Raw genomic sequence first — 26,109 nt, 5'->3', positions numbered from 1 at the left:
TAAGAGACTTGGACAGGGGAAAGGACAGTAGTTGCAGCATCAATAGATGCTTTGTGACACTAGAACAGCAATCTGCTGCCGCCTAGTGGAGAAACAACATGTGACAGTCACAGACATTCATTCACGGGCCAATCCATGTGCATCAGTGTGATAGTATCAGTGTGACACTTTCAGGATTTCCATGACAGTTAGCCTGTGTTGATGAGTGTAACTTTGGGAGTCACAATAACTTTAAAATAATATAAAAGTGCCTTTCATTGATATTTAAATCATTTTGTTTTGAATTTATGTTAATCAGGGCCAACATTTATATGGATTAGTGATAACTTCTATTACCTTGTCCACAAGTATACTAAGATAGTGACAGTGATTTAAATTATTATATTGGAAGTACATAAGTGGTTCCAGGATGTGGTTAAGAAACACATTTCAGCCACCACTTGGATCTATTATGACTTTTTGTATGTCATAGAGGAGACATTTATGAGTAATAAATAGAATGTCTGCACTAGCAAAGGCATTTTCTTGAGACCAAATTTTTTATAGTTTTTTACTTTTTCTTTTTCATTTATTATGGAGGAAGCAATGTCTATGAAAATAACAGAACTGAACATTGCATAACATATCTGTACATTTAGGTAATCCGCTATACATTATAAATGTATGTAAGAAGTACATCATAAATAAATAATTTTCTAACCTTCATCTAAAGCTCCTATAATTATTACTTCGCCCACGCTTCAAATCCGCCCTCCCTTCCCCACACTCATGGCCTGAGTTTTTAGTATCATGAGGCTACCATATTCCTCTTTTTCATCATATTCCCTTGAACAATAATAATAATAATGATACAGGCATTACAGAAATTAACACATTCTGGGTTACTGTACACCCCAGCTTTCAATGAAACATAAAATAGCCTGTGTCATTTAAAAAGTATTGCACTATTTTGTTGTAGGGTTTTCAAAACTTTCCCTTCCTACAATTCCTTGAGACTTTTTTGTATCAAGGCAACAAAATTGTTGAGTTTGTTTATCTTGCAGTGTGTGAGGTTGACCTACACTCATGAGGTAAAATGCATGGACAATCCAGCAGCATTAAATCTGCATGGGAAGCGTTAGCTAATATGGATGGAATCTGCTGACATTTTACAATAATTAAATATTTAGTCAAATCAGCAGCAGAGGGGAAATTGACACAAGGGAATTAGCGGTTTAATTCATCTAGGGATCGTCATCTGAGTGAGAGTTAGTTTGGTTTCATCACTATGACCAGAGCCTGACATAACTGCAGAGCACTACAAAGGGTTTGTCAGTAGAAATTGTTCACATGTATCGCGCCGATTGCATCAATGGTAAACAGCGCTGGCTGGAAGTCACGTGTGGCTCTCTCCCGACAGCGCTACGTCACTTTAAGCGCTGATTGGCTGAACCTTTTAGCTACGGCGTGAACTGCCCTCTGATTGGCTGCTGATCCCTGCCAGTCATTAGTTGTCGCCGCCCTCTGATAATGCAGCATGGGCGAAAATACCAGACCCGAGAGCTATAGCTGAGGAAGCAGACCCCTCTACTGTCAACGATTTTGGACGATTGAACGAAAGGTAAGTGAATAAACCCCTTTTGGATATGCGTAATAATTGTTAGCATGTATTTCCAGAGTGATGTTGTTGAACAAACAGGCAGGAAGTGCGGGTTAGCGGACTGTTAGCCACCTGGACGCTCCGATGCTAACCCACATTGCAGCATTGAGGGAGGCTGAAGCTCTCGCCACGTTAAGTTAGCTCCATGGCTAATTTGCTGATGCTACTGTCAAGTGAAAAGACAGAAAACGGCACAGCAGACAACAGGAAAATACAACCAGTCAATTATCAATATGGCGAAGGTATATAGTGAAGTACTGACGATGTTATGTCTCCAAACTTAAGACCGTCCAGGTCGACATTAACCTTAGCTGAAGCTGATGTTAGCAACCTAGCATTTAAGCCGTGATGACTGGCCCTAAGAGTTGACTCCAGCTGGTGACCAGAGACTGTCCAGCCACTGGAGTTGATAAAGGTAATTGTTACGAGTCAGGAGAACTTGAAATGAGCGAAATCTGGCAATAAAGTAGGTATCGAATCGAACAATAACGATGGAGAGGTTTTAGAAGTGACAGCTATGGCTGTGCTGCGTTCAGGTGCTCCCCTTAAAGTCCATAGTTCGCGATTTCAGTCCACGAGTGGATACGTGTGATTCGAGGTGCTAATTGGTTATTGATATAGGCTAAACAGAGTATGATTATTTTTGTTTTTGGGTTGGTTTACTTGTCATCTAAACGAAGTGGTCCAGCAGCATTATTTGTAGTTGCAGTAATTAAATTATCATAAATTGATTATTAAATTAATCGCCAAATATTTTTGATTATTGATTCATTGTTTTGAGTTTTTTTTTCTTTCTTTTTTCCCCAGAAAAAAAGTCAAAATTCTAAAGAAGACATCTGAGGATGTCGTCTTGGACTTTTTTGGGAAACACTGATCAACATTTTTCTCTGTTTTCTGATATTTTATAGGCAAACAACTATTAATTGATTAAACGAGAATCAATTATGGGGATATTTTTTAGTTGCAGCCCTACTTATGTTCCAACAACGTAGTTATATTTATTAATAGGGGTTGAACAATATATTGAATATTGTGATTAAAGCATGTCTCAATTCAGCACTGGACTGAGATGATATCTGTAGTGGTATTACAGTGTTGATTGTTTTAATTCTGTTTTATGAAATGACTGCTACTCTCTGCTACATTCATCTGATCCTCTGGTGATACCTGTTTGTTGTGATACCTGATACCACTGATCAGGGTTTCAGGTTTTGCAGAGCCAGCTCATGCAAAGAAAGCCTTGCTGTGTTGAGCTGCTGTCGTAGTACAGCCATCAGCAGTCCAAAACCCAAAGCTATTCAGTTAACCATCTTGAAACAAAATTTACAATGGTGCAAAATGGAGAAAAGAAAGAAGAGATGCCGTTCTAAATGCACATTTGAAATGCTTACAAAAAAGTGTCTCCTGTATTTTGACAAATCTATGTCATTATTTGTGTTGCTCTGTGTCTGTGGTTCAGTTGTGTAGCACAGAAGTCTGTTATCATCCAACCCATGAGAGTCAGCTGCAACACAGTGTTGCATTTACATGATAACTCTTAATTAGGAATGCTTTTTTTCTAGTCTCTTGATTTGCACACAAGTATGCCTTTCTAGCAGACTTTTCGACTAGTCTGATTCTTGTGCAAGTGCATTTTTACACAAATTTGAATTGAATGATGAAAATTGCTTTAAGGCATAACATGCAACATTCTCCTCTTCCTAAAAAAAACAACAAAGCAATGTATTGACTCAACTAACCCCTTTCAATCACCACCTTTGAACCACTTAGTAGTGTGTGGTGGTAAAAATCGCAAAAAAAAAACCCTACTTTGGTCACAGCAAATCTTTTGCCTGGGCCACCCCAAACAAATTCTATTTTCAGGCTAAATGCATTTTTGCAGTAATATATATATATATATATATATATATTGATATAAGCTCTGTAAAATTCCCTTAAATTGACATCTTGTAAGAATTCATCCTGACCCATGTAGGTCTAGATTCAGTAAAGTCTACTTTGTTGATTTTCTTTTTTTCCCCCTGTGTATTCATCTTAATATTAAGTTCTAATGTGCCTTTACATTTGTCAATAATATCTGTATTTTGTCTTTTTTTTGCTGATGTTTGGCCCATGATTCTATATTTTTTTTATGTATATACACACACACATTATTTTTAATAACCAGTGTAAGTAATTATAAAGGACATACTAGTGAGAATTGTTTTCATGTTCATATTGAGAGGTCACTACATATTAATCACACAGCCATTATTTGAAATAATTTAACTAGGGAGTATGCATATATCTGAACACTGAACTCTTAAAATGTCAGTATTTTTTGAAAACAAGATGATGTGATGTCCTCATTGACTGTGATATTGACACATCTGAAGCTGACGTCTTTTGAGATTTCCAGTGCGTGAAAATGGTCTCAAAGCTCAAGTTCGCCATTGTGACATGTGAGGTAGAATTTAATCGTCAACTATCAGATTAATCGCCATCTATTTTGATAATTGATGTGTTTGAGTATACTCAATTTTGTTTTAAGGAAAAAACTGCAAAATTCTCAGATTTCAGCTTCTAAATGTGAATACTCTGTGATTTGTTTCCTTTGTTTGACATTTTCTAAACTGGTGGAAGTCAGAGGCGCCACAACTGAGCAAATGGAAGGATGCTGTTAACATATTAAATTTGGAAAATAAAATACATGATTAGGAATCTAACTAAAACTTTCCCTGAGCCAAACCCTCATTCCACTTTTATTTCCTTTTATTTCACCCAAATTCTTATTTTCTTTTTAAACTTATATAATTAATATTTATTTTTTGTTCTCTTTTATGTTCTGCAAATTTCTTAACCAAATGTATCACGATTGCTGTTTAAGTTGTTATTATTATTGTTCTTTACTTTTATTTGTTGGGGTGCTGGGGTAGACGCAGGTCTACAGTAACTATAAAGTCATTTGATACCTCTGTTTCAATATATTTGTTTACTACTCGTATTTTGTATGCTACTGTAGGGGACCACAAACGGATAAATAACGCCATAAATAGATGAGAGAAAAAAATGATTTTGAGTTTACTTACATAAGAAAAGGTGCAATTTTAGGAGGTGATCAGCAAAAACTTTGCATTACAGAAAAATGAAGTTAACCGAATATGGCATCTGGTTTATCATGGTTACAAATAATATCTTTAAGATTAAAAGAGTAGACAGAGTTACCAGGTTTGAAAAAGTGAGACTCACTGTAGAGCTCTCCAAAATCTTCGGGATATTTCACAACACAGAGATGAGAGTTTGCTTCTACGTTATGATTACAAACGGTTAAGAAAACATTAATAAACACAGCAATAAATCAGTTAGCAGGGTATATTTTATGTGTGGTTTTGTAGTGTACTTCTTTAGCGTTTGTGGTCAGTGTGTGAACATTGCAGTTGCATCACTGCAGTTAGCTGTGTCCCTGCAGGCTGTGTCGTTCCTAGTTGTATCAGTATCAGCCGCACGTGAAGGTCATCGTGCCCTTGTGCATACAATGCATGTTCAGCCCTCCTTCCCTCCTCATGACGTCACTGCCCACTCTGATGAGCACGACTCTCCATCATGCCTTTGGTGTTTTTAGTGTAGTGCTGTAACATCCACATGATGCAAAGCTCTCACTTTTATGAGGGTTTGTTGTGTTCAGGGGCGCCTCGGCTACATCCCGACTGAATGATTGGTTTACACACTTCTCAGTCAGCACAGAACACACTCTGCCTGCCTGCTGTCTTTTGTAGACGTCAGAAGTCATTCACTCGGCTGACTCTAGCAGACGGTTGTTGTGGAAATGTGCACACACTGTTATCTGCACTGAAATTGTCTTTTTAGTGCTCCCAGCTACACTGTTTAAATGGAAAGTAATGCAGATATCTTATCTTTTAGTCGATTTTGTTTTATTGCTGATAATCCTGAAAACACTAAATGATCCACAGCTTTACTGAAGAAACACACCATTTGGTGGAAGATAACAATAAAAACATTGATGCAGGCAAAACAAATTGTAAGTATTTGACCTGGCAGCTGTTTACACCTCTTGTGCTCTGAATGCTCCTCCTCTCCTGTCTCACACACTCTCCCCTTGCCCTGTGTTACCGTTGTCTAATGTCTTGCATAACTGTAGAGACAGCTGCCAAGACCCAACTGGCTCCTCGGATGCACTCAGTCCTTATATCTCTTGTGGAGCCATGTCAGGATATACAGCATGTCCCTGTCCACTTGTGCTTGAGGGATACATTTCAATATGTATTTGATTAGCTGAAGTTTTACCTTTGGTCCTGTTCAGCTCAGAAGGCCATTAACACACTAATAAAAAAGACTATTAAGGTGCTGTGAGATGCTTTTGAAGAGGGTGTAGACCTAAAAAGATGCAGGTTTGACTTTAATATTTTTTCAATTTTTCACTTGATCTGACAACTAGGTAAGAAATGTACTTGTCCGAAGTCACGTGCCCCTGACCAAATTGTTTATTTGCAATTATTAAATAAATACAAAGACTAAAGTTGATTGTCATGTTTAATCTAGAAGTACAACGTCTATAAAATGTCTGAAAACAGTGAAAAATGTGCATCACAGTTTTTCAATGTCTGTAGTGATGTCTTAAAATGTCTTGTGTGAATAAACATTGCAACTCTACCGTTGTGTATTTTGTGCAGCTTCAGCTGTGAAGTGAACTGGAGCTACAACAATTAATCTGTTATTAACCAATTATTAAATTAATTGCCAACTGTTTTGATAATCAAATAGTTGGTCAGTCATTTTTTATGAAAAAATGTCAGACTTCTCCGATCCCAGCTTCTAAAATGTGAATTTTTTGCTGTGTCTTGAATCATCTATGACAGTAAACTGAAGATTTTTTGTGGGCAAAACAAGACATTTGGGGATGTCAACAAAAAAATAACCGGGGGGAAAAAAATCAACAGATTAATCAAAATTTAAAACAATTGTTAGTTGCAACCCTAGTTCAAATTGCTTCTTTTGCCCCACCAACAGTCCAAAACCCAAAGACTCTTCATTTATTATCATAAATGACAAAGGAAAGTGGCAAATCCCCACATTAAAGAAGCTGGAACCAGCAAATGCTTGACATTTTAGCTTGAGAAGTGACTGAAACAATTAATCTATTACAAAAATAGTTCACAAACAATCGTTGCAGCTCTATTGTTGTTTTGCACAATTTCATGTAAGCCTTGAAAAGAGACCATGTGTAGAATTTATGACACTGACACTCGATCCTACTTTCTCTGTAGTGATGTTCCAACAATGCCGATAGTGGATAAACTCAAGGAGGCATTAAAACCTGGCCGAAAGGAGACGGGTGATGAGGGCGATCTCAACAAACTGTTGGCCTCTTCCGCTAAGAAGGTCCTTTTGCAGAAGATAGAGTTTGAGCCCGCCAGCAAGGGTTTCTCTTATCAACTGGACAGCCTGAAGAACAAGTATGTGATCCTCAATCCCAGGAACGAGGGTGCAACGAGTCAGAAGGCCACAGAGCCTGCTCAAATAAAGAGGCAAGGTAAGCTCTCGAACTGAACCAAAACCAGCCCTTCTAGCTCAGTTTCAATGTCCTGTATATTACTCTTCTGATGAACTCTTCCTTCAGTCTCAGAGAACCTGGTTGGGGGCCAAAGCGATGGGATCCCCGCCCCGCAGAAGATGCTCTTTCCGGGGAACAAGCTTACCCTCAAATGGGAGCGCGTGTACAGGGTGGGAGCCGGCCTCCACAACCTTGGGAACACCTGCTTCCTCAACTCCACGGTGCAGTGTCTCACCTACACCCCACCACTTGCCAACTACTTACTCTCAAAGGAGCACAGCCGTGCCTGTGAGTACTTAACTCAAGCTCTGAAATGCTGCCAGACTCACAACATGTACGCTCTCATTCACTTAAATTTTTCTTAACACAACGCACACCCGCATAGTTTTAAGTTACGGAAATGACTCTTACTCCACTAGCTACTGTTAACCTATGTGCAGACACATGTGGCTGGATGTCACTATGGTATGCATGCCAAAGCAGCTGAAGAAGAAAGACAAAAACAGCTGCTTCATTGGCTACTTTGCTCACAGTACATTTTATTCAGGCTCTGAAATAAGACTCGCTGATTTCAAAGTTTCAGTGCTGTGGGTTAACTTGTGAAACGGTAAACACCAAAAATTGCTCTCAACTTTGGTCTGCACCAGTGGAACCAAATTGCAGATGTATATCCTTGAGTACAAATGCTCTTGCAACAGGCACCACTCAGAATATGCTTCAGATAATTGAAATTGAAAAGATAAATTGGGGAAATAAGCAAAGTGAGCTGCTGATCACATTGTCTTTTAAAATAGTTTTTAACAAAATCCAAATCATTATCACCTTTTTGTAAATAAATTTATGAACATTTGATAGAAAAAATAAAATCAAAATAATTAGCACAACTTGTTTTTAATGCTGTAATGTTTTTCACTGTGTTTAATGTGTTTTTTTACGCACATATGAAGAAGCTGCCTCCGTTCTACATTATTTTACATTGCTTTTGTAATGAACTGTAATGTTTTTCTTAGCAGGAATCCTGTCACAATAACACAGTTTTTATTTTGTGAGCAGCTCTGATTCTCTTTGTTGTTGCTATGTGTGTTTCAGGTCACCAATCAGGCTTTTGTATGATCTGTATAATGCAGAACCACATCATCCAAGCCTTCGCCAACACAGGCAACGCCATCAAGCCTGTCTCCTTCATCAGAGACCTGAAAAGTAAGACCAGCAGCTCCCTTCAACAGCGTGTAATTGTGTCTGAGCAGTCTGTGCTCGCTGGTTTTCAATGTAGGTTGTGTCAGGAGTCACACACACCTGATTTTTTTTTTTTTTTTTTTTGGTTGAATTATTGCCAGCGGCATGATGACGCAACACTGGTCACGCTGTCCCATGTGACAGCAGCCAGTAACTGCAGTCCAAAAGTGGAGCGGTGAGGCTGCAGGCTGTGAATGAGCTTCGTGTAGAGAGCAGAGATGAGGTGTGAGTTGCACCTTGACATGGAGAGGCAGCACTGCGCTGTAGTCTCGCAGGAGCCCTCCCTCCACCCAAGCCCCCCCCCCATCCCTCCCTCCCTACCTGCCTGCTTCTTCCTTATGTGCTGCTGCAATCATGTCTCCACCTCCTGCGCCTCTTTTTGAGTCCCTCCCCCCCTCCTCCTTCCCCGATGCCCTCTCTGTCTCCTTGTGACTGCAGGCTGAGAGGAGCAGCTATAGCACAAAAATGTACAGTCCACTTTTTTTTTTTTTTTTAAACTTAATTTCAACCCAGACTTAGAGATGTACCATTTTGTGTTTTATGGTTTACCTTTACCTGGTGGCCACCACTGCAGTTAGAAATATGCCTCCACAGCCAGAACAACATAAATACAAACAATGAAAATTCAATATTTGCCTCATTGTCAGGGTTCCTACGCATTACTGAAAAGTATGGAAAATATGGATTTAGATTTTTGTAATTTCCAGGTTTTGATAAATATGGAATACAAAAATATGTTTCCAGACTTTTGCCCCTGTTCTGTTTTCTAAAATATGAAATTTAGAATTTCTTACGGGGTAACTATAATTAGAATAATATTATTTATTCATTGTGTGAAGGGAAGCAGGGTTCAATATCATTATTTCTTTTCTGGGCAGTGGGTTTGAAATCTACTTGCCAAAAAGTAGGAAATATCTGTTTTTAGAGGGTGAAAACATTTTGCATGAAAAACTACTTCAACCATTAATCTGTTATCACAATTAATTTTAATTGTTCAGTTCCTTTTTACAACTTAACTGGAGACTTGGCAGAGACTTTTGGCTTTTGAATTTTTCGAGGGCTAGCTTGGAAATCACAAATATAAAGCCTTATTAAGGGATTCCAGAAGAGAAAATAAAGCTAGATGCAGACTTTGAGTAAACTTGTTTCTCCTCCAACATGGGGCAGATGGTAATTATAAGCCATGTGCTGGGGCAGAAGCGCTGTTGTCACAGCATCCTCTGCACCAAGAATCATGACATTTTAGGCCCAACACAACATGAGACCAAGACCAACCACAACAAATAATAAACACGCCAATGTAGCAGTGAAATTTGAGCATGGAATTTTTAAATGGAAAATGTGTAGGAACCCTGCATTGTGCCTCAGCACACCACCCCCCAAAAAATACCAACAAGCACAGTGTCATCAGACTAAAATCGAAAGAGCTCTGCAACTCATCCTGAAATCGCCTCAGGATGGGGTCTCGTAAACAAAATAAAACCTCAACCGCCCAATTGTACGCCCACGGATTTCATAACTTCCAAGATGTTGCCTTCATCTGTGAGAAGTACCCTGAACAGGTCATTAGAGCTATGGTGTCTTATTCCTTTTTCCCACTCAGGGGTGACTCACTGTCGTACAGGGACGCTATGCTGGGAATGTGGTGATGAGCACACTATAATTCAACCAGCCTTTTTCCATTAGCCCATAACAGTAAAGGCAAATGATTTCAGAGCTGCACAGTCTCTAATGTGAGACTTTAGATGAGACGTCAGTCGGCTGAAGTCACTGAGTGACTGTAAGCTTTTTATTAGGTCACTGTTGAACTGCAGGTCTGAGATAGACGAGGATAGCTGAGAAGAGAGTACCAATGAAGGTGTACTCTTTAACCTTTACTACATATTAATATTTGCATGTGCCTAATTGTCATACATAAACATCTCAAATAGGTAAAACCACATCATAGCCTGGTTTTTGAAATAACGACTGAGGTCTAGTTGCTATAATTGTTTGAAGAACACACACCGGTTTGTTTTGCATCCTCAAGTCCTGTCAGGAAGTTGTCAGGTTGTGAATTAGAGAATTTGTCTTTTTATTGAGCCCCTTCTCTGGTGTTTAGCAGAAACCTATTTTTAGAGAGAGACAAAAGATTGCGAATGCTTCCTCTAGCTGTTCCTTTGTTCTCAGTGTGCCTGAATCATCTGTGACAAAATACAAATATGAAACATTTTGGCCTGTCAGTGTTTGAACGTTTATGCAGTGATCACTTAATTTTGTGCAGTAGGCATGCTTGTAGCATTAAATTCAGACTTGTCTAAAAGTAAAAGGAAACAACACAATGCTCTAAATTGAGCACAATGTTTATATTATATTTCATAGATATTTAAGTGAATCACATTCTTCACTATACGAACATCAAGCTGCTGAAATGTGTGGCATTTCGTGCCGTTCATTATGAACACAGCACTAGTGACAGATGCCATCATCCATCCACTGAGCCCTCCATCATCATAACATTGTGGTTTCCGTTTTTGACTTATGAGAGAAGGACTGGAGGTTGTTGTCGTCACAGTGATAGTGGGAAGCACTGGTGACACACCGGTGGTGAGCAAGTCGGCTTGTCTGTTATGGGATAGCTAACCCCCGACCCTCCCCCCCAAAAAACACAGTCATTATCCATCGTTAACTGGCATCGCACATTAATAAAATACTGACAATTAGTTAAGCTGACTAATACTTCTAGTGCAGACCAGTGAGGATAGCAATATTTTATTGTTTAGTTGACTAATCACGCACATCCCTACGCAGCTCATCTTCTACTCAGTGATGATTACTTCTAAATGTTGAACTCTGCTCAGAGGGTGATGTGGCTAAAACATGAATAATTTTCTCAGGACTGGAAACATTGAACTAGCACACAGCTAACATGCTCTTTTGTCCCTTGCAGAAATTGCCAGACATTTTCGCTTCGGAAGCCAGGAGGACGCCCATGAATTTTTGCGGTACACCATCGATGCCATGCAGAAAGCCTGTCTCAATGGCTACCCTAAGTGAGGCTTGTTTTCTTGTTCAGTGTTAAAAGCATGAAATGTTTATGAGTTTTGTTTTGATGATTGTTTTCTTCCTGTGTGTAGGCTTGACAGACAGACGCAGGCCACAACGCTGGTTCACCAGATCTTTGGAGGTTACCTCAGGTCAAGAGGTATTGATTTTTTTTCACATTAAGAAATGCAGAGCTGTAGAGCTGTGCATTTTTATTAATTTCCACATTTTTCGTTTTTGGTATTGCATTATTGATCCATAACCCAGCTACACTACACTAATGTCAGTGTAAAAAAATAATGTATATGTATATATATATATGTAACACTAAAGCAGCTTAATGTAGTGCAATACTCTTTATGCTACATTTAAACATGCAGATATAAAGTATTATGCAGTCTCTTTCCTCTTGTGGCCCATTAATTTCAGCTCATGAAATATGAGGATGTGCCATACCGTACATCTGTATTTTTTCATGTCTTATGATACTAATGCTTTGCGGAAAGAAGAGGTTTTCTAGAATCTGTATGAGCCTTTACTGCTACCAAACCACACATCGGGTGTTCATCAGAGATTTTTCGATGTTTCATATTATATTTAACACACAGACAAAGAAAAGTGATTTAATTTATCTTTAAATTTCTAGAAATCCCATTACATATTGTATAGATACGCTAAATGTCTTTAATGTGAATTAAGGTTGATCTCACTCGATTACACCCCAATTTACAATTTTGATTTGAGTGATGATGCTCCGTATCAGTAATGTTTAATTCTTTAAATCTCTAGGTCTTCCTCTTGGCTTGGCTTGACTGGCAGAGATGTTTCAGAGAGGCTCAGAAAAGGAATATACAGGTTTATAGTAGGTAAATTAATGTTTGAGCCAAATCTTATCTTCAGGATTAATGTCACATTTTCAAACTGTAATTGCTTATTATTATATATTTCGAGCTTAACACGTTAGGGACAGTCGGTGTGAGTTAGACGGCACTTTTAAAACCAGAACAGGGACGTATGTCGGACACTTACCTGGCAGGGATGTGAGAGCTGATCTGCCTGCTCCTTTCCTTGGAGAGTTTGCTCGGCTGAGTGAGACAGCTGGAGGTTGCTGTCAAAGCAGTAGTGGGAAATGCCAGAGGCTACAGTGGTGAGCGAGCTGGCTTTTCTGTCATGGGACAACTAACCCCCACCCTTCCCCCAAATAACAACGTCATTGTCCATCGCCAATGCTTCACTGGCATCCTCATATGCAAATTTGCATGTGACTTATTTCTGCAAGTCTGCTGCTGTACAGAGCAGAAACTCAGTTTGCAATTGTAGTCCATCGTCCTACTATTGATAACACGCCTAGATGGTGGCGGCGGTGGGCAAGTAATATAATCGGCACTCAGATCTCAAATGGAAACATTGAAGAGAGTGCTGATTGTCAAGGTTTTTCCCCTTAATGTTTGATCTGAGAGTTCGTTGTTTGAGGTTTTCAGTTTACAGGAAGTGGGAGAAATCTTCCAGTAATGAGTGATCACCCTGTTGCAAGATCAAACTGTATGTTTCTCAGAAGACTCAGGTTTGTTTTTGATCTTGTCTTTCAGTGAAATGCTCTATTTGTAAAAGTGTGTCGGACACATATGACCCTTACCTGGACATTGCTGTGGAGATTCGGGTACGTTGCACAAAATCTCAATCAAACCTTTATTTCTTTGGAAATATTTTTGGGTTTATGTAGCGTTTAATGTTTTTTACTTCTGTTCCTGTCTGTCAGCAAGCAGCAAACATTGTGCGAGCCCTGGAACTGTTTGTAAAACCAGACGTCCTCAGTGGAGAGAATGCCTACATGTGTGCCAAGTGAGTGCCATTCATCTTGTCTGACAACATCCTACATTTTTTTCAAGCGAATCTGCAGGGCGATGGAAATAGATTCTTTGTTTTGCAGTTACATTTATTCACGTTAGAGGTCCTTTCTTGGATGACATATCGTAAGTCTTTCTTTTCTCTCTCCCTCGCTCCAGGTGCAAAAAGAAAGTGCCAGCGACCAAGCGTTTCACAGTCCATCGAACATCTAATGTACTGACCCTTTCACTGAAGAGGTTTGCCAACTTCAGCGGAGGAAAAATAACAAAGGTTAACAAAGGATTCTCTCACTATTTAGCTGCTTTGAAAGTGCTGTTTCATTTCTCATGGATCTCACATTTTTGTCACATTTTTTCAGGATGTTGGGTACCCAGAATTCCTGAACATCCGACCTTACATGTCTCAGAGCTCAGGCGATCCTGTTATGTACGGCCTCTATGCTGTTTTGGTGCACTCTGGCTACAGTTGTCATGCTGGCCACTACTACTGCTATGTCAAGGTAAGATGAGCAGATGCACTCGCTTTTTATGTTTTTCTTGAGTTCAAAATCGAAACATAAACACCTCGAGATGAGCCACTGTATTTTCAAGGGTGTCTTTTGATACTGAAATGTTAACGTAGAAGTCTTAACCACTGGTTACTTAAAGGATCAGCGTGTAGGGTTTAGTGGCACCTAGTTGTGAGTTTGCAGATTGCAGCTTACAAATCTGTGCAAGAATTGGCAGATAAATTACATAGTTTACTGCATTTAATAACTGCAATTGCATTATAGTTGTAAGTTCTTTGGTGACATTGGAAAGAGCATTTACAACATTAATCAGATGAAACTTAAGCTAGAGTGATTCAGAAACATAAACTGCTACAGGGACAGAATGAAGAGCATATTTAAGTTGTTTTAGTATGAAATTTACATTTATGGGATCAGATCTATCCTCCTGTGTAATTTGTAAGCTTCTCTTCAGATAATAGCTGCATCTGCTGGCATAGCTCACCATCTGATCCCGCTGCACTTTGCACAAAGACCGTCACACAAAAATCAGCTGTCTCATTAACAGCCTAATTTGTCAAGTCACACAAAACCTTCTCCTTCCTGGGGAAAAAAAACAGTGTGAATCAGTTTATTTTTATTGTGAATCAGAAAATGATCAGGGGACATGCAGCACGTTATCGGGGGCTGAATGTCACTGGTGTAGGAGAACTTTCAGTGGCTGCGAAACTGGAAGAACTACATTATTATTACATATTACTTTGTAATATTGTATGACTTAAGTCCCATTACTCGATAACTTAAAACTGTCTAGCCCTAAAGACAAGTGTAGGGGTGTGCAACATGGATAAAATCTTCTATCACAGTGTATGGAATTTTACATCTTTTACTGCTATATCAATCTATGACAACACATAGTATTATATCCATCGTACTAGATTTTTTAACTGTAAGTAAATAAAGGTTAGAGGATTACATTTCACACCCAGTTGCTGTATAAGGTTAGCGTTGCAGTAGGCATCTCATGGACTCCTCCTTCTTTCTTTTAAAAAAATATGACCTCTTGTTTGTCCTTAGGCAAGCAACGGACAATGGTACCAAATGAATGATTCAATGGTGCACTCTAGTAACATCAAAGTGGTCTTGAACCAGCAGGCTTATGTGCTTTTCTACCTGAGGTAAGACCCTGTGGGGTGCTGCAAGAGAACAAATGATGTGTTTTGGGTTCCTGCCTGGATATGTGATAAAATAAACCTTTATTTGTGTATTAAAGGATTCCTGAAACTAAGAAGAATGCAGATGGGCAGCCCACCAAGCAGGGGATGTTGCATCCTGGGAAGAACAGTGTGTCGTCGGAACAGATAAAGAGGGCCAACCTGAACGGACCTCTCTCCTCCCCGCAGGTCACAAAGGTATTTATTCACACATATTCTCTGTTTGAGCTGTAAGAAATGAAAATTCATCTTTTAGAAGGAGTAGATGTTTACTGTGAGCTATTCTCTGTTAAATTTAACGGTATGTTAATGGAGCAACCTTACATTTAGTTGTAAAATGAAATTTGCACTCGTGTTATCTAATCAATCAATTTACATGACTGATATTTGCCTTGGCACACACTGCAGGACTCTGTGTTTTCAAGGGTTTTGTTTCTTTTAATCCACAAGGTGCTCCGTCTTAATTGCGAAAGATACATTAGACTTTTATTTTCTTTTTACCTGAAAGGCTGCTGGTGAAGATGAGGCACACACTTTTTAAACTAGTTTGTTAGTGCGTTGAGATGGATGACTGTGATCTGACTTGCGTTGTCCAAACAGAGCCGAATATTTCGTCTCGTCTTTCTTAGTCTGAGCATAATGAACAGCGATTCAGTTGTCATTGTTGTTGCCAATATTTTTTACTTTCACGTTGTCGTCACAATTTAGTCATGAAGTAAAAGCACATCACCAAATACTTAATGTCAGATTTTTCATCGACAAACACTGCTGTTCATGCATTAAACCCATATTCAGCTGCAAATTCAATACTCCTCTCTTCAGAAACTTGAGCCTGCACAACTGCGTAAGATCCAGTCCATGGACGGTGGTCTGGGCCTGCCTATTTCCAGGAACGGTATGAGCTCTCAGCCGCAGCCCCGACTTTCCAACTGGACGTCGTCCTCCAACGGCCCGCCGAAGCTGCCAGGTGGACCCACGGTTATTGAGGAGCCTTTCAAGAAGCTGAAGAAACCCTCTCCCCAGAGCCAAGCGCAGTCCCGAAGCAGCACTCCGACCCCTTCCTCCAACAACGGGGTCAGCAGGACGGAGGGAGATAAGAAGCAAGGTGGCGAGGGCAGAGGCATGGCAGCGTCTACCTCAATTAAGTCTTTGTCTGACTCTTCCTCTGCCGACACCACTGACTCAAAGGTAATATTTGCACTGGAAACACACAAATCTTCCTTCAGCAGCAGCATCAAGGCAGTTTTGTCATCTGATAACATCATTGAGATGGATCCAGAAATAGACCAAAATGTGCAAAGAGTATTATCATCAATTCTACATGTCAAAGTATTAAGATGCTAATTATGATCTAAAAACAGATTGTTGGAAAATTGATCTGCAAAATGCATACAAGCTATTTAAAGATACAGGGAAGAGAAAACCGGTTGACAAAACCTGCCCACATGCATTGGCTGTAACTGATCATCCTCTGTTTGAAAATAAATGTCAGAAAATAGTCAAAAATGCCCACAGCGATTTCTTCAAACCAAAGTGGCAAACTTAAAATTGCTTGTTTTGTCCTGGCAATTTGAAAATAACCCAAACAAATTCAGTTTACAGGAACATAAAACAAAGAAAAGTGGTGCATTCTTACATTTGGGAATCTGGTAATAGGGATTTTTTTTCCTGGAATATATGACTTGAAGGGATAGTTCAGATTATTTAAAGTGCTTGAATTTGACTTTGGAAAAGTTGTAGGAACCCTAAGAAGCGTAACCACATCCTCTAACTGCCTCCGTTTTTTTTCCATCCAGGACTCTGTCGGCCCTAAAAGCGCGCCAGTAGGAGAGACTCCCTCAACCCCACGGAAAGGCTCTAACGGCCTGGCGTCTCCAGCCAAGAGCGTGGAGCGCTCTCAGAGCACAGAGGAGCAGAAGACGGCGAAAATAAAACCCCCGGCCCTCAACAACATCACATCTGAAGCCACCAGCACCATGTCACCTCCACCTGCCAAGAAACTGGCCCTGTCAGCCAAGAAGGTGAACTTCATTCCCATCCACAGCAGCAGCACCACCTCCTGTCTTGGTTTCCTGTTGCCTCACTTCACACTGCTATCCCAAATTTTTACCATTGATTTCAATAAGTAGTTTTATTACAATAAGTAAACTCTCCTTTTCTAGTTTGTTTTCTGCTGTTTGTAATGTGTTATTTCTCCAGTGTGACCGTCTAATCAACCACATGGTAGCACTTGTTTAGAGTTTGTCTTCTTTTCCTTTAGTTTGTCCTTTTTTTCTAACCATTTCTAATTCTTCTCTGCCATGCCCTTTCCTCTTTGTTTTCCTCCCTCCATCTTTTCCTGCCATCCCTTTTAACCTTCCTTATTTTTGTCACATTCATGGCTATTTTCTTTTAGACCACCAAGTTTTTATTTATGTCGATAACTGCAGGCTCGCAGCCGGAGTCCGAGCAGCATTGATGCTCTGCCCCCTTTGCCGCGCCAGCTGTCCAGTGACCCCACGCATCAAAATCAACTTAACCCCCTCACCTTTGCCTCACCTACTCACACTCACAGGTATGAACTCTGCAACAAACAGACACAAGGACTGCAAATCAGTTAGAGTCAAACAAAATATAACACACCAGAAACAAATCTTCATCAGGGCACAGAAAAAAAGAAGGTACAGTGACTGACAGTAACAGAGAACTATATTGACAAAGTTACAGTCTCAGTGAGCACAGCTGGGGTGATATAAAAAAAATTAGAGTCCCCCAAGGAGAAATGCCTCTGCCAGCTGTGCAAAAAAAGATAAAAATAGAGGCGAACCTGGGCTTTCTCACAGAATGTACAAAACTTCAACCAATTTGAACTAAATATTACCCCCAGATCACACAAAAATGATCCGAATTCGACCACATAATCAATATAAACAAACTGTTAGTCCCGTTAGGAGAGCACTGAGAGAGCTGTAAGATAGCAGTACACACACACACACACACACACACACACACACACACACACACACACACACACACACAAATACATTTTATTGGTTTTATTGTTATCATTTCATGTTGTTGCTGATACCCATCAATTATGTCCAGTTTACTGTTCTGTTTTCACCTTAATGTTACTGTGGCATTGTGTTTTATTGCTTGTTTCTTGTGCTTTATTTTGTACAATGTGCTTTGGTGATAAGAGAAGATAGAACTTTCTCAACCCTGAAGGAAATTCTTGTGCCACGTTGCTCCAAAAAGTACAGTAAGACAAGAATAACAACAGTAGAATATGAATTTAAAGTGATTATAAAGTGCAGCCCTGGCATGGAAGTAAATGCAGAAAACGATGCCTAATAGAATAACATTAGAAGTAAAATAAGTACAAAAGCTAAAATAGAAAAAGTAGCATCGGCAGTTGCATTGCAAATTAATATTGGCTGTGATATTAAGCTATATTGCACCAGATAATATATAAATACAGCACATGATATTAAATGTATTATTTTACATGATGATACTAATAATGGAAAAATAAAATTGCACTTGATTTTGAAAAAGCAATACTGCACACAGTATTGTATTATTATTCTCAGCCTATTGGCCAAATAACATAACTTACTACTCAGATTAAAAAGAAATGAAAAAGTACAAGATGTAGAAAAAAAGACACAAGGCGATGAGGAGCGACTCTGGCAAGCTGCAGCTTAAGTAAACTACTGTATTTTATTATCTCATGCCAAAAAAGCCTCTTTGAATATAATTGGATCCGCTAGAAATGAGAGTGAATCCAGATGTTGTTTCTGTTGTTCTCTTCCCAGAGCTGGTCCATTCCATTCACCTAAAGTCCAGTCATCGCAGCCTTTTGCCCACTCAAGTGGATCCTTCAAACAGCAGAGCCCTCAGAAACAGTCCCTTCTCTCCACACTGCAAAAACCAAACGCCAGCCTTTCTCTTAAAACCAACGGGCTTCACAGTGCCGGCCCAAAGAGCCCCAAGTCTTCCAACAACCTCAGCTCCCTGACCCAAGAACGAGACCTCGACAGCCCTCTGGCTCAAAAAGTTAACCAAAAGAAGAAGAAGAAAAAGAAGCGGCGGCATTCGGAGGTGGAGTGCGACTCTGAGCCAGTCACACCCCCAGCTACAGCAGCGCAGGCTGACCCCGTGGAACCGGCCAGCGAGAAGAAGCGGAAGAAGAAGAAGAAAAAGCGAAAGAGGGAGAACGAGGACGATGAGAAAGTGAAGGAGAGGGAGTGCGTCCCATCTCATCTGGACAACCAAGAAGAGGACTGGTGTCAGGGTGGCATGTGGAGTCTTACATCCCATCCAGGTACAGAACAGTCCTCAGTACAAAATCCTCCGTCAGCCGCTACAACCCCAACGCTATGCGAGGGCAATCAGAAAGAACAGGGCAAGGATTCTGTGAAGTTAAAGAAGAAGAAGAAGAAAAAGAAGATGCAACAACTGGCGGAGGCTCTGCAGGACGCAACTTCAGCATGCTCTGCATCAGAAACGTGGGTTGAAGTTTATGATTCAAGTTTTTGTTCACCAGTATTCTTCACTTTTGTTCAAAAAGTGCTGCCTGAAGTAAATTCTGAGCTCATAATTTGGACAAAGAGGCACATAACTTTGTTTCTATAACAACCAGTTGGCTGCAGCATTGAACTACTACTATCAGACACTTCTAGAAACTCATACTTCTCTACCAGTGCTCTCCCCATTTTTACTTACTGCTGTTTTATTTGCTCATCTTTGGAAATATTTTAGGTCAAATGCAGGCAATGCAGGTGGCAGTTTTTACCATCTGATAACATTATTTAGGTGTTGGTGTGCCAAATTGTGCAGTGAGTATCACCATCAAATCTAGACTTAAAGTATTCAAACTTTTGAAAGACTGATCTGGAAAATAGTATTTCATGATGCAAGGAATAGAAAAACAGTTATCCTGGCAAAAACTTGTCAACTTCTGAAGATTTCTGCCCCATATTGGCATGCATTAGTTGTAACTGATTAATCTTTTGGCCTGAAAATATCAAAAAATAATCTTGGGCTTCGGTCTATTAAATGTCAGAAAGATGTCCATCACTGTTTATGTTACTAAAACTGAAAGATCTATACCATGATGTTAAAATTAATGTTTTAAAATTACCATTGGGGGAAAACAAATTATTGTTCAGGAACCACTTTTGAAGTCAAGGTATCATTTGAATGATACTCAGCCCTGCTCTTCACACAAGGCTTTTAGACTTAATTAGCTTAATTCATCCTCAGTACTTCAGCATGTAAAATAGTAATAATAGTTTCATATTTTTGATCTCTTTAGGCAATCTAATCAATCAAAGAGGAAACTACATCAAAATCTCACTATACATCCCTGAGTAATGATAAATACATTTCTTGTAGCTTGATTCTTGTACTTAAATGACTTTCAGATTAGTTGCCTTTCTTCATTTCTGTTCAAAACGTGTCTAAGGGAAATTCTGAGCTCATAACTTGAAAGAGGCGCATAAGTTTGTTTCTATGACAACCAGTTGACTTTTCCACCTGTGCATTCCCCATTTTTATTTGTTGCTTTTGCACTCTTGTCTTGCATCTTTCTATAGCAATATTTAATTTGCTCGACTTTGTAAAAATTAAAGGTCAAATGCAGGCAAACCAGGTGCTGTTACTTTAGCTTTCATTTCATTTCATTGCCATTTTTCCTCTCTTTGTAGTAAGCATTAACCTTGCTGAACTCACTTTTTCCTCAACAGCACGTCTGAGATGAAGGCCACAGTCGTTGAGAATAACACAGAAGAGTTGATACTGTTGAAAAAGAAATTAAAGAGGAAGAAGAAGAGGCTAAAAGAAGAGGTGAGACTGTGGGAGGAGAGTAGGCGATGCTCAGACGGACAGAACAACGAGCCCGAAGCAGCGGAGCCCCTCTCCAAAAAGAACGCCACAGAGAACATCAAAATGAGTAAACAAGGCACAGGTATGTGAGCGTGGACTCGCACATGAAATCATAATATGAAAACTGCAGTTAGAAATGTGTGATCCTGTTTCCATGCCAACGCAGAGCGTACAGTACCGCTCTGTATTGATCACAGTCATTTGCCGAACATCACTGCACCACTACAGCCTCTTTCAGCCTTTCATCCAAGTGACCAGTCGCCTCACAGTTATTCTAAAAGAGCGTGACTCATTACGTTTTGAGAATGCCAGATTTAATCACTCTTTTATCTGTTTGTCTTTTTTTTCCAAACCCAGCAGCCACGGTGGTAGTGTGGGACAGCCAAGTGAAGGACGGCTATAAGCGCAGCCAGGCACCAGCGGCCGATGAAAGTGCGTCAGGAGACACCTCGACCCGTTCTGCTCCCGTAGCCTGGGACGGGAAGAAGACAAGTGGGGTGGTGGAGGAGCTGCTCAAGAACGCCACAGATAAGGCCTACGGAGCCAACGGTGAGACACCGAGTGCTTTATAAATCTGAAACTTTTGTGTGGCACTACTTTGATTTCATAATTTGTAGCTGTTTTGATATGAATTTAGAGGTGTTGTTTGTCTTATCTAGTCCTCAGTTGGGATGGAGAGGTCTCTGCTGTTAGTAGAGACGCCATTGAAGATGTTCGCCATGCCAAGAGTGACACTGTGATCGACGAGTGGGATGAAGAGTTTGACATGGGAAAGGTGAGGAAAGCATTCACTTTACATTCACATTTTCCATAGAATAACTTTAAGTAGATTCACCGAGCATTGTGCACACTTAAAGGGGCAATATGCAACACGCTAGCATTCAGAAATATTTATTTATATTTCTTATCACTAATATTCCACCCTTCAAATGAAATGTTAATCATACATCCAGTACCACATCTAACAGGAACGTCGACGCAAAATACATTTCCGTGTTTGAGTTTTCTGCCAGTGAGGCACAGTAACCAGGCAATTACGGATAATATGGAAATTATTGGCGTCATCTGTCCTTCGTGGTCTTCAACATTCACTACCACTTCCCTGATGTCGTTGAGTCTTATAGAAATGTTACAGTGTTTTTCCAACAGAATCGGCTGCGTGGAGTTGAAGTAGTTAAATTCTTTTGTTCTCGACGTATTCTTTTCCAGCCTTCATCTGAAATATTAAAGTTTGTCATCACAGGCCTGTCTTCTTGTCCGCTAATCTCAGGGCCCGTTGTCACCCCGTCCCTCTTGTTCTTCCTCCTCCTCTGATTGAACAGGTGAAGAAAATGAAAAATTATAAAAAAGAGAAGTGGAGAAGCGGCAGCAACATCTTCCAGAAGATCCAGGACAGGCGGAACAAGTGGTCTGTAACACCCGGAGGGAAGAGAGTTTTTGGAGTCCGGCGCTGAGAGTCCAGATGGCTGTTGAGGTCACGCTGACTGGAAATGGAGACAACAATACTGTATACCAAACTTCTTTACATTTTTTTCACTCTTTTTTTTTATCTCTGTCATATGTTCCATTTGAAATCAAATTTCCTGAATTAGATAAAAGCAGCACATACTACATTGACAGTCTGACTGACAGCCTCTTCAGTGGCAACTTTAAATGAACATGAATTGTTGTCAGTATCTTTGGCCAGTTGGATTTCACTCTCTCATGTTCCCTTTTAATCCAAATACTACTGTAAGTGGCCCAAACCTTTCTATGCATGCAGTATTTAACAGAAACACTTACATCTCCATGTCACATAAATTATGTTGGCATCCTTTACGCCCAAAAAGTTGGGTTACAATGAAATTAAATACAGTTTGCCATATTTGAGAAGGTTAGGCTGAAATGAAGAAGTATATCTCTTGCATTGACAACTGTACACAATCTCAGAGCTTACTTTTGCAGACATAAGGGCTCAGTAAGTTGGACATTAAAGTGACCTTTTTTTTTACCCTTATTTTGAAATTATTCTATACCAAATTCTGAAGATTCATTAAAACCTATTTTATTTTAGATTTCTGTATATATTTTTTTTTTATTTTATACCTTTCTCCGCCGTCATTTTATTTTACTGCTGTGTCTGTGCCACGTGGCTTGTTTTAAGGACCAAATTTTGCCTGCATATTGTTGGTAAAATGAAGGTTTAAAATTGCCACTTTTTTTTTTTTAAACGCATGTCTGAACTGTTTGATTTTTGTTTTTAATTCTGCTCTCCTGGTTATGTACCCATTTCCTGTTCCTTAAAGTATTTCAGATGTAATCTTGATGCATTTTACTTCACAAAAAGGATGCTCTGCTAATTTGTATGAACAGGTTAACTGTTTGTGGAAGCAGAACGCATCGGACGCTGTAAGTTTCATCATATCTGTTTGTTCACCTGGACGTTCTTGTTTTCTGACGGACGTAGTGAAATGGGCATTTGCAGAGCAGACGTTGGGGTTGTTGGAGGAACTCAGACGGGAGCAGTTGTTTTCTATTGTGCAGCTATTAAACTATGTAGCTCATCTCATCAGTCCGATGTTCAGAAGCTCTCAGTCTGGAGATTTGACCTTTCCATCCTCTGTAACAAACCTCATCACAAACTGTTCTTTACCAACGTACTGAAATAAAAGGGTTATATTTTATACATCAGGCACTGTGTTAGAATGGGATTGCCACATGCTAATGATTTCTTTTCCCCCTTGTATCTTATATCTCTATGCAATTTTCTGACGGTCATGCTGGTCACCTAGAAACTGGGCTAAGACTCAGGAACCCAAACATCCTGTACCCCATCGTTCATACCAGAGTAGTCCCTCTCCCTGGACCACCATTCTGCATCCTGTACATCCTGTAGAAACTGTTTTATACAAAGTATTTCAGGTGAGGAAATCATGGGATCATCTTGCACCAATCCGGGCACAGATGCGTAGAGAAACTAACGTTATAACAAAAATGCTTCGCCAATGTAGAAGACTGTACAGTCCATCTTGTGCTACCTGTTTCCCTCCAACGCTGTAAAGATTTGCCCATGCATTTCTTTTCATTCTAGAGATGTTGCCTTGAATTGGCTATAAAAAAGTATAGGATTTAATGTTATAAATATATAATTTAAAGAAGAAAAGACAGATCTTTAATGTGCTACTAATACTCGGATCAGTTGGTGGATGTTAACTTGAGAATTAATCTGCAAATGTGTTAGTTCATTTGTGTATAAGAGAGATGTCTGTTTCCATGCAAGACCTTCCCTATGTCACTGTAGTGTGTACAGTACAAGAGAGGCTGCGGCAGTCTAATTTCCATAGGATGTGTTTGTCGGCTGTGAAATCGACGTAGGGTGTGACTCTCAAACTGACACGGAGGAACATTTACCAGTGTGAATGGACGGTCCACATGTTTGCATTGATGGTTCTATATTTCGCACCACCTTTTCTGACCAGGGAGGAGAGCTTTCATAATGAAAGTGGCTCTTACCACACTATAGTTAACTATAAAGGTGCAATAAAGTTGTGACTTTTGTGAGCTGGTTGTGTATTTTTGTCTCCTGCTTTGAATGAAAGTCTTTCATATTTTCCAGTGATGCAGCATCAAACTCTCTCTCACTCTTTTTTTTTTTTTTTTTTTTTACACAGGTATCTGTACTTCTACTCAAGTAAAGTGTTCCTTTACTTTTGATGTGCAATAGATGATGGATACTGAATCTTAAAAGCTGCAATCACCAATGACAATGTGGGGGCCACTCATCGTGTGACCCTACAGAAAATTAAAATGTAGCTCTCAAGTTTATGGAGCTTCATAGCAAGTTTAAGCTCATTGTTTAGCGTCCACTCTAACTTTACTGTTCTGGTTCACCGTCACCGCAGTCACGAAAGAGAGCGAATACTGGACTGACGTCTGCCACCGATCAGAAACAAGACTTCACGTGAAAGATAATGTTGCTCGGTAACTGCTAAAGGTGTTTGCTAACGATGCAGTATCAGCTTGTTCATAGCTTGTTTCTGCTGTCCCCTAGTGGTCAGAGAAATCGAGTATTCCTGTTTTAAAGAGCAATGCAGCAGCAGTGTCCACCCCATTTTGATTTGAAGGTTCAGAGTCTTAGTTTTATGAGGATTTATAGCAGAAAATGGCAGAAATGGTAAGAGGCAAGGGGTAAACACTACTGCTCGTACTCAGTAAGTAAACCCAGAGGCTAGAAAATGTTTGTGGAGTTTGTGCCAAGAAAATCAAATAAGAATCCTAATAAAAACTTTTTTGTTTTCTTACCAGAAAATCTTTTTTTTTTTTTTTTTTAAATCCATGATGTTGCACACAGACATGCCACTCATGCTGTGAACTCAAAAAACAAAATGGGAGTGTATGACATTGATGCAGTGGCAGTTCTGGACTATTTTTCTGGTCAAATAGTAGATCTAATAGTAGCAGCACACAAAAACCAACTCAGTGTTATGACCCCTGTTGCCGCCCTCCCACACCACTGACATCACTGCAGCTCTTTTCTGATTGGACAGACCGACAGTGTTACATTCAACCTGGTGTTACAACATTCCCTGGTCTCCCCCATTCAAATTCATATTCTGCCACTGAATCCCTGTAAATGTTACACACTGGAAAATATATTTTAAAATATCAAACTATTGGCAGTTAAATCAGATGGAAAATCTGGCAGAGCTGATATCTTAAGGAGTTCACAAAATGTTGCTTTTTGTTTTTATTTCTTAGGCTAGTTGTAATTAGTTGCCATTGTAATTTTTTAAATTACACATTTAATTTTTCTAAAAATGTTAATGCTAATCAAAATACAGTTTTTTAAACCATAATCCTCATTTAACTTTGATCTTGAAAGGCTACAGAGTTGATATGTTGTGGTTGAGACACATCTGATGGAAATGTTATTTATTTAATTTTTATTTTTGTTGAAAAATAGAAAGTTTACCAGTGCTTGAGCAGTATTCCCACTTTTTTAAAAAACGAGGAAGTGAGACAGGGGTCCTCAGTGCATATAGCTAAACCTTTTTTATGCCTGATTAAATCATGTTTTTGTAAATATTTGACAGAACTGAAGAAAATCTGAGACACAACTCTAAAGGGATAACATTTTAATAATATATATATATTTAAAACACAAACAAACAGCATATTTTATATGATATGTTATCAGTAAGTTGTTAGTTTTAGGTTTTTGAGGTCTTTTTAACACATTTTTAAATTGTATGAAGTTCAGAAT

At 39.5% G+C, this 26,109-nt stretch overlaps 1 protein-coding gene across 1 annotated transcript; it reads left to right on the top strand.

Annotated features, from left to right (window-relative positions):
• Positions 1-1,491: 1,491 nt before the first annotated feature.
• usp36 (ubiquitin specific peptidase 36) lies at positions 1,492-24,407 on the top strand. Its single transcript, XM_084743560.1, has 20 exons — positions 1,492-1,600; positions 6,904-7,169; positions 7,257-7,478; positions 8,280-8,390; positions 11,356-11,458; positions 11,543-11,610; positions 13,040-13,110; positions 13,210-13,292; positions 13,457-13,568; positions 13,657-13,797; positions 14,863-14,963; positions 15,059-15,197; positions 15,822-16,187; positions 16,796-17,020; positions 17,429-17,553; positions 18,797-19,489; positions 20,729-20,949; positions 21,225-21,416; positions 21,527-21,642; positions 22,190-24,407. The coding sequence occupies exons 2-20, from the start codon at positions 6,917-6,919 to the stop codon at positions 22,319-22,321; spliced, it is 3,474 nt and encodes a 1,157-aa protein (XP_084599686.1). The 5' UTR covers positions 1,492-1,600; positions 6,904-6,916; the 3' UTR covers positions 22,322-24,407.
• Positions 24,408-26,109: the final 1,702 nt, after the last annotated feature.

Source organism: Lutjanus erythropterus, chromosome 19, assembly GCF_056507025.1.
Source record: "Lutjanus erythropterus isolate fLutEry1 chromosome 19, fLutEry1.hap2, whole genome shotgun sequence".
NCBI classification, from domain to species: Eukaryota; Metazoa; Chordata; class Actinopteri; order Lutjaniformes; family Lutjanidae; genus Lutjanus; species Lutjanus erythropterus.
This window is presented reverse-complemented; position numbering and strand designations above follow the sequence as displayed.

What these genes read in the sequence shown, in the direction of transcription:
- usp36 (XM_084743560.1), top strand. Translation starts at nt 6,917, where the DNA reads ATGCCGATAGTGGATAAACTCAAGGAGGCATTAAAACCTGGCCGAAAG. An exon ending in AAAGGAGCACAGCCGTGCCT is followed by an intron (nt 7,479 to 8,279) that starts GTGAGTACTTAA and finishes TGTGTGTTTCAG; the next exon opens with GTCACCAATCAGGCTTTTGT. An exon ending in GCATGCTCTGCATCAGAAAC is followed by an intron (nt 19,490 to 20,728) that starts GTGGGTTGAAGT and finishes TTTCCTCAACAG; the next exon opens with CACGTCTGAGATGAAGGCCA.